Consider the following 9,252-nt stretch of genomic DNA (forward strand, 5'->3'; position numbering starts at 1 on the left):
TTGTTCTTTTTGTAATATGTAATTAAATTATTGTATTTCATGTTGAAAGTTATATATATATATATATATATATATATATATAGTAGTTTATATTTCTGGTATAATCAAGATTGCAACTGAACAGCAGTTCAGTTTTATTTGACAAAGCACAGTAAGTAAAGCAGGAAAATGAGGGTTGGACTCAGCAGCTGGGCAAAATATTGTGGGAAATATTTTCTACTATCGATTATTGGCTCAAGCTTCAACTTAAGTCAAATTAAAGATAAAGTCCATTCATGTTTTGTAGGTATGATGGTGGTTTAATGGCTGTGGTTTTTAGTAAAAATATTCCTCATTTCTGATGAGCTCTTCAGGGTGGATTATAAAAACAACAGCCTCTGTTGTGTTTGTGTTCTTTTGTATTTACACACCATGTGTTTAGATTCTGTGTTGCTACATCACTATTTTCCACAGGGATCGGGGGTGTTATGAATCTAATTTGAGTTGTTAGACTATTCTTTGTCAGTTTTATTCTTAGGCTGGTGTGTTGCGTTTGTTTGCAGTCCAGCAGGATGTGATGTGTGGGTAGCCGACGTTTATAAGTTTATTACATCAGACGACAAAGATACAATCATTTTCACAGTGATCTATGATGTCCAGGTTTAACTGTGACGTCAAATCTATCAATAAGGTTTAATCTTTTTCTACAACGGACTGACTCAGCGAAAGAAAACAAGACACAGCTGCTGTCTCAGCTTGTTTCATGGTTTATGGCTCAGAGCAATAACATTAACTACGAGGTCCAGTCATGAAACAGGTAAAAACATACGTACATACATACAGCAGATTATTCAGGTCTAGAATATGATTCAAACAGTAGCACATCACACTTGCTTTAACTACACAAGACAGACATATAAAGTGTCAGGAGAGCATTAATAATGCCTGTGCAATTCTAAAGTGCATCTCAATGTGATCTAACAGGACGTCTACAAATATGTGCACAATCTTTAAGCTTGGACGAGGGCACGGGAACGTCAGGCAGCAAAAGCAACAGCTTCTAATCATACATGGCTTCCTGAGGCTAATATATCAGGAGGCCGTTACATTATCAAGTACATAGAGAGTTATTATTTTGGTAAAACTCCAAACTTCCCTTTAGTATGACATTCACTCATTTCATCTAACCTAACAGACAATAATCGAGTATTATTTTAGAGAAATGCATGTTACAATTACAAAAATCCAGATATATTTTAGCACCTTGAATCACCGGCTTTTACTTCACCTCCTTCTCCAATATAACATCAGCTACTATATCAGTCGCCCTTTCCATTGGTCGTTCTTATAGGCGCAGGCAAAACTATCACAGATGAAGCTACTTTTTTTTTTTTTTTTTATAGTTGCAAAGGAGAAAAATAAAAATAAATGAAAAAGTTCACATCAGACCGAAAGAGATCAGTAAACAAAAGAGCAGATACAACAGTAGCACTGTATTTTACAAATCTGTCATTTCCTAATAATTTTCCACGGTCCTGGGAGGGGTACATAATTTGGGACTAATTACTAGGGAAACAGATACAGCATGGAATAAGAAATTACAGGAAACTACAGGACCTGTAAAAAATAAAGTGTTACTGATACATCTTATGAAAAGAAGACAGATTATTCCCCAGGAGCTTGTTTAAAAACTGTGCAAAGTGAGGTAGAGTGATTGGACAGTAGGGACGGCGGCATCAGGCACTGGTGTTTCTGTGCAAATGGGGCCACATCTGAGACGTGAGCTGGTGGTGTTTGGCCTTCCTGTTTCTGCATCACTCCTTTGTCTTAACCCCTTTGCTGGGTGTTTCTGGGCAAATAACATACAGTAAAGTTCAGACTTAGTTAGCCTCGTGTGCTGCTGTAGAAGTCTTTACAAAGAGTCGCTCTGTAACTGGAAGATGGTGATTCCTCTCGCAGCAGGTCCGTCTTTTTCTTTCTTTTTCTGGAAGCAACTAATGCAAAACAGGCAGCACGTCACCAGCTGAGGCTTTCCCCCTGTTTTCAATCAGGTCCTCTTTGGTTTTCTGAATACGGGAGAAGATTTCCCTAAAAAGTTCCTTGTACTCTGGCTGGTGAAAGTCATCCTCAAAGTCCCCCATGTCTGTCAGAGCAGGACAAGCACCGACGAGGGACGGAGTCTGGACCGATTTGTGGCTCTGCCCGTCCTGCTCTTCCTCCTGCAGCCCGAGGTGGCAGCGCCGCAGCAGCTCGTCGTACTTCACCTGCAAGGCACTGTACTGGGCGTCGACCTCGTTGAGCAGCGAGATCCCGCGGTACTTCACCACCTCGGCCCGGCGCACGCAGGAGCACTCGTGGTCGTAGATCCTGTCGGGAGAGCCGGGCATCTGCATCGCCTTCATCAGCCGCTCGCTGCCCCAGCGCTTCAGCTTCTTGGGGCTTTTGGCCGCATCCGCATCCCCTTCAGTCTCCTCCTCCGGGTTGAGGAACACTGAGTCCGGCAGCATGTTGTGGATGACGTTCGGCCTGGAGGATCGAGTAGAGGACTCTGATTTCCAGAGCTGACGAAGCTCTTCAGCCTCACGCTCCAGCTCAAACACTCTGGCCTGAAGAGGAGAGATGAATGACACACAGACTGAGGAAGCTCTCAATGAACCCAAGAAAAAGAGAAAAGAGCATCAGCTATTTTCTCCTTTATATGTTGATGATGTCGATGTATTTCTATGTAATTGTGTCAGCTCACAAGCTTGTACGTGTCTGTTGCGCAAACCCATTGGTCGGACATACCTGACATCCCTCCAGCCCAGTCAGCTGCTGCTCCAGCGCCGCGTTCTCGCCGGCGAGCAGCTCCGCCTCTCGCTCCGCCTCCTCCCTCCGAGCGCGCTCATTGGCAAACTGAGTCTGGAGGGCGCGGAGGGAGTGTCGCAGCGACGCCTGCTCCTCCTCCCGCCAAGACACGTCGGAGGCCTCAAGGTCATTGGAGGGTTCATCAGCATTATAGTCGTACCTGCACAGAAAACACAGACACTCTCCTAAACTCTCTTTCTGATTGGACCTTAAGATTTTTCTGATTTTTTCCAATATGATGAATGCTGATAAAATGTAGTGACAAATAAACTAAATCAGTCTGTTTTAAAGGAAATTAAGACATTTGGGGAGATACCCTTATTCTCTCTCTTGTTAAGAATAATATGAGAAGAGTGTTGTGTGGTAAACATGAAGGTGGAGCTTAGCCTAGCATAAAGACTGGAAACACAGAGAAGAGAAGTGGTGGAGCGACAGACTGAGGTTGCCATCTATAAAATAAATGATCAATAGGTCCTACAAAAATGCCAGAGTAATTAAATGTTTCCATGGCAACAGTTCCAGGGCAACTGATAAAAATACATCTGCTGATGAAGCCGATGCGATACAGTCAAAAGCTCCAGACCGAGCCATTAAGAGTGAAGACTGTTTCAACAGCTATTCTTAATCAACCAGTATCATTTATTAAACCATGCAGGCTGATACTTTGTCCTCACTGTCCTTAGCATGTTATCTTCATCACTTGTCTAAGGAAGGTGACAGGAAATGCACAGATGATGATAATATGTACCAAAGGTCATGAGCCAGGTTCAGTCTTATTACACAGAGGACACGTGACGTCTAAAGTGACAGAAAAGTAGTTTATGTATGCAGTATTTTATTTATTTAACCAGAATAAGTCAAACCAATACACAGCTGAACAACAGGAAAAAGGAAAACACAAAAGCAGGTGATGTCAGATTTTAAAAAAATCAGTTGATAGGCAGAGAAAAGCACACTCGGCGAGAAATCGAGCACTTATCAGCAGAACCAAGGTGATTAGAAATCAGCTGAGGAATCGATTACAGCCTCAAAGAGATATTGAGACATGCGTGCGCCCTCCAGCTCAGACTTTGACCTCTTTCCTTCCAACCTCATCTCCAACGCACTGCGTGTTCGAACCCGCCTCGTATCTGTCTGCTGTGTTTATCAGTGAGATTTCCAACCATCTGACCTGGATGTTTTGATGTAGCGGCCCCTAACAGGATTACACAATGCAGAGACTAAACTCAGGCAGTGAATGAACTTGCCCCGGTCCAGGCCAAGAGGAAGTGACCACAGCGTGAAGCATTCAGACTGCTGTGAGGTAGACATGGCCAGCTGCCAGTGTGTAGGATTAGCACACATACAGACAGCAGAGCTAAAGACTCAGTGCAGGATTTGCTGTTTTCCCTCTTGAAGCTTACAAAGAGCTTCTGGATCCGTGACACCGCAATTAAGATTTCACCAAGTTCAGGGATAAGTTAATGACAAAAATTTCTTTAAGGGTTTGATGAATTTCTTGACCCTTGTGAGCCGAATGCTCCCGTCCAAATACAGCAACAAGAAGCACCTGCAAATCCTCACATTTCAGAATCTAAAACAAGTGCGTGTTTGGCATTTTGGCTTAATTAATTATTCAAAACGATAAATTGATTGTGAAAACTTTTCTGATTTTACGTCTGCGTGCTACTCGATTAACTGGCTTCATCATGACGAATATAAATACAGCGTTCGAGCATCCTCACCGGAGCGTTCTCTGCAGCTCTTGCAGGCAGGAGACACTCTGACTGCTGCGAGCTGACCGCCTCTCTCCCTGCGGAGGTTTCTGAGGCGGAGGACTCAACTTCATCTCTTCCACCTGATGCTGCAGCTCCTCCACCTGCGTCTGCAGCAGCTCCACGGTTTCTGTCAGCCTGCACAGAGAGAACAGAGCGCTCCGTTAGGTTACTGATGAGGGATATTTTAGTCCAAAAGACGTGTCCATGATGACTTCTCCAGAGCATCCTCATCCCCTGTCTTACCCCTGGATCTTCTGCTGCGCCGTCCTGTTGTCCAGAACCAGTTTGCGGTTGCTCTGCTCCAGCTCTCTGGCCGACACGTCCAGCTGCTCGTACACTTTGGCATGCTGATCGTTGACCTGCCTGAGGAGGTCCACCTGCTTCGTCAGGTACTGGAGGAGAGAGAGAGACGGGGGGGTGAAAGTGTTGAGACGAGAATGAGAGGGATGAGGACAGTCTGTTGCTGAGACGTCTGTAACACTGACACATCCAGTCGACTATCATCACTATTATTAGTTAGGTTCATATTATACATCACACTAGAATAAAATATAATGAAACTCGAGTGAAGGACATTTCATACAAAAAGACAAAATACAATGTGCTTGACAATAACATAAAAAAATACACATACACAAATTGATTAACGACAAATATAAATGACCATTAATACTGTAGGAGAGGTAAAACCCAGAGTATTAAGGAAAAAGGCTTTTCAGTCATTAGATGCTGTGTGATGACTTGAAAGGCACAAACAACAAAGGGAATTCATGTCTTCAACCTCCTTTTTCTGATTCATCTGAAAGGCTAAATGTAATGTTTTCACTACACAACAATTCATACAGATGAATAGGTAGAAGGTCAAACTGCCAGCAGAGTCAGGAGTTTCTATTAATTAAAATGATGCTCATAAGGAAACTAAACCCCTACTATTATTATTAATTATTATTATTACTTAAGGTGCCAATTATAAATGCAACTCTGAAGGAATGTAAAGAGACAATCGAACCCTTTTATTTCCCAGTAACACCTAAACGTCTCTGAAAGCTCAGCTCCTTAAAGAGCAGCTTTTATCTTATCAGCTGTTGCAGCCAGAACAATTTGAACCTTTCGTCACACAAAGTGCTGCTGAAAAAACCAACACATCCGCTTCACACTGACAGCAGACCTGCTGTCGGCGCAGCAGTTCAATGCCAAACTAAACAAATACACGGGACATAAACAGTCAGAAGTCAATGAGTAACGTGTATGTACAGCATGTCAACATTAAGGAGGTTAGTTCTATTTTTAAAGGTTGTTTTCATGTCGTTTCTGCTCCATTCGATTCGGTTCATCTGAGTAAAGAGTGACAGTAAACGCAGCGGGAAGCAGGTAATCAATTGCAACACAGGTCATGAGCTTGAATGAGAACCGTGACATCACAAGTGTCCAGCTCAGGTCTTAAGAGATTAATTCGGCGTGTCAGCAGTGACAGAGAGAGGGATTTACTGCCAGACACCCCAGACTGACCCTACTCAAGGAAATTAAAACCCGGCCCTAAAATCCAGAAAGATCTGTTAAAGCAGAAGTTAATGTTGAGTTTCTGTGATTTCAGGCGTAAATAAGATGATGGTGGTTTCCTGCCGAGTTCCTGTACGTACATCTCTAAAAGTGAACACAAGGAGACACAGAGAGACAGCAGGAAGGGTGTAGCTCTGGTGGTGTGGACACACATGCAATGAAGTCAGAGGTTCTTCAGCAATAACACTAACAAAACAAGTATATACAAGTAATACAAACAGCTTTTTCTTACCTCATATAACTCTATATCCTCTGATTCAATTGTTTATCATGCTTTCCATAATAATAAAGCTGCACAATAACAATGGAAATATCTTATATATAAAACAATAAACCTTTAAACACAGTGCATACTTCATCTTTACAGCAGATATCTGTCTTTTCCTGCATTATCTTTGATTGATGATCAGTTCTAGCATCTTTTGCGTGTCTGCAGTCTACATACCAACATCAACAACCCCCAACAACAAGCCTGCACAGCTTGCACGTTGCCTGACAAGCAAAATCTGGGGCAAAAGAAAGTTTGCAAATCCCTCTCTCCTGCATGTGAAGCGTAAATTCTGCCAGTGGATGGTAATGACTGGAGGACACTCAGGTGAGCACTGGTGCAAGGCTATTAAAAAGCAGCATGTCCCCCCACATGTGCCCCTTTATCCCCAGTGGAAACTCTGCCGTTGCACAGCAGCATGTTGTATTTTTCTTTTAGGCTAAATTGGTGGCATTTCTAATTCTAATTCAACATAAACCTCTAATTGTACAAATCAGTCTTCTTCTCTGGCTCCAGTCACAGTGTCTCCGGGTCTAACAGAGGCTCTGTCTAGGGCGACAGTGGGTTTGGGATAAAGACACAAAAAGCCAGACTGGCGACAGAGACGTCAGACAGCTCTCTTACCTCGATCTCCTGCAGCTGCTCCTGGTTGGTGGAGTACATCTGCTGCAGCCCCTGCTCCAGCTCCCTGTTCCTCTCCAGGAGAGTCTTGCCGAGCTCGGCTGCCAGCTGCAGGTCTACAGGAGAGACGGAGTGAGGAACCAGCAGTGTGTCGGCGCTCATAGCTCAGTGTCACTGGTGGAGATCTGGTGGACCTCACTGCACAAGCAGCTTTGGGAGGTTTTGTTGTTGCTGGCAGGAGTCCAGTAACCCACTTTTTAAAATTTGCGCCACAGGGTTTATCCAGTTTACAAACTGACAGACGTTAATGCAAATGGCTCTTGAAGGTCGTTTCATAAGTAGGGACTGCTGGTTATTTCTTATGCACAGGTATGAATTTCCACTTTCCAGCCCCTTATCATTTGGCCCTTATTTCATCCACCCTCTAATATCTAACAAAATCCAGAGAAAATAATAAAAAAAAATATAACTGGGATGAGAAAATGAAGCAGAGGAAGGGGATATTTCACAGACAAACATATAAGCTTTAGTGTAAAGACTTGCAATAAAAGAATGAATCAAAAATTCATTTCAGCCCTTTTCTTTTTTTTTTTTTTTTTTCCCACTTTGCCGCATATGTGAGTGTCCTGCTGACTTCTGCCTTTTCCAGCAGCCTGGCAAGGTGCTTCATTTCCTCTGCAACTGCTTGTACACTCATTAAATATCCCAGCTAAAGATAATAAACATTATAATTTTAGATAATCGCAAGAAAATTCCTACAATTTCATCCTACTGTGGTTTAGACGTTTTTAACGTGATTCTAAATAAAGGCACCGCATATGTCTCTGTTGGAGCTGAAATGAAACTGTTTATGAAATTAAACATCAATCTGCTTCTCCTCAGGGTGAAAGACAAAGACGGAGAGGAAACTGTACCATGTTCAAGGTCTTGCTTGTCGTACCACGGTTCCTCCTCCTTGATCTCAAATTCCTCCTCCACAATCATGTCTGTCAGCATCTTCACGACTACAATCGCTCACACACACACACACACACACACACACACACACACACACACACACTTTAAGGATTTCCCCGGTTTCTGAGCATGACAAAGACACGGGTTAATACACGGTGCGCTCCGCGTCCTCCGCGCCGCCGCGTCCTCGCCTGCAACCGGCACCGGTGTGCGCTCATCCCCGGACAGACAGACGGATCCCCGCTTTGAACCACAACACGTTTCCGGCTTTCGACTTCAAAATAAAAGCAATTTTAGCAAAAAAAAAAAAAAAAAAAAAAAAAAAAAGCAGCCACAAAGAGAAACAAAATGACCACAAAGAGATGCGGGGGGGGGGGGGGGGGGGGCAGTGTCCAAGGTTTTCTGTCTGTTCGGTCTATTTACAGCAAAAGGACAGAATGTGAACTAAAACAATAAAGATCCTAATATAGAGCAGACCACACAATAGAGGATGAAGGACCATCAGATATTGTATTTCAGTGATGCAGCAATAAAGTAATATGGACCAGATGGACATGGAGTGACCCTGACTTTGCCTGGTTAGCAATTCAGTCTTGATATAACACAACTAACTTGGATATAAGTGCAAAGGTTTGAAATGAAATGGGATGAATTTCAGTGTGACTGCAGGCTTACTATGCTTACATCAATATAACCTAAATATTTAATGTTAAAATGGCATATATTGTTAAGTTCTCTCGACTGTAGGGACCATAGTGCTGCTTGGTGCTTGGCACTGGGTATTTCAACAACTGCTTACAGATTGCATCCTTCAGAAGTTCCATTTTCTAGTCAATATAGTTTAACCCAATAAATAATAAGAACTCAGACATTTCCTTCCAAAAGGCGCATGTTTATGCTTTTATTTTGAAGACTGCTTCGAGCTGTTTCCGGCATTGACCTGTCTCTCTGTGGATTTCACCAGCGGCTCACCACACCTGCTCCTCTGCTCGGTTCCGCCCACGGAGTCCCGGTGACCACACGGGGGCGCCGCGGCGACAAAACACGACTTGAACTGTACATAGATCACATTTCACATGAATACTGTATTCTATCCTCCATCCAATTCATCCTGTTGTTTTTGTGAATCCAGATTAAGATTTTGAGTCACAAGTCTGTGGTGTAGATTAGGCCACCCAGTAGTTTGACCACCATATTGAATACCAGAGTTTGCAGTGAGGAAAAAGATTGAAATAACACGTTAACAACATTTTATTATTCATA

The 9,252-nt window shown here is 43.1% G+C and overlaps 1 protein-coding gene across 1 annotated transcript; it reads right to left on the reverse strand.

The window, feature by feature from the left end:
- Positions 1-730: 730 nt before the first annotated feature.
- LOC139608509 (cerebellar degeneration-related protein 2-like) lies at positions 731-8,223 on the reverse strand. The gene is made up of 6 exons (XM_071462351.1): positions 7,947-8,223; positions 7,036-7,148; positions 4,827-4,975; positions 4,551-4,718; positions 2,767-2,986; positions 731-2,585 (listed from the first exon to the last, which is right to left on the reverse strand). Exons 1-6 carry the CDS (start codon positions 8,026-8,028, stop codon positions 1,974-1,976), a joined length of 1,344 nt encoding a protein of 447 aa, XP_071318452.1. The 5' UTR covers positions 8,029-8,223; the 3' UTR covers positions 731-1,973.
- Between the last annotated feature and the right edge of the window lie 1,029 nt (positions 8,224-9,252).

Source organism: Trachinotus anak, unplaced genomic scaffold, assembly GCF_046630095.1.
Source record: "Trachinotus anak isolate AG129_WGS33_773 ecotype Australia unplaced genomic scaffold, CSIRO_AGI_Tana_v1 ptg000025l, whole genome shotgun sequence".
Taxonomy (NCBI): domain Eukaryota; kingdom Metazoa; phylum Chordata; class Actinopteri; order Carangiformes; family Carangidae; genus Trachinotus; species Trachinotus anak.

Bases quoted from the DNA above. Each gene is read 5' to 3' on its own strand.
- LOC139608509 (XM_071462351.1), bottom strand. From the start codon at position 8,028: ATGCTGACAGACATGATTGTGGAGGAGGAATTTGAGATCAAGGAGGAG. The intron at 4,719-4,826 runs GTAAGACAGGGG...CTCTCTGTGCAG, and splicing joins GCGCAGCAGAAGATCCAGGG to GCTGACAGAAACCGTGGAGC. The intron at 2,586-2,766 runs GTATGTCCGACC...TCTCCTCTTCAG, and splicing joins CTGGGCTGGAGGGATGTCAG to GCCAGAGTGTTTGAGCTGGA.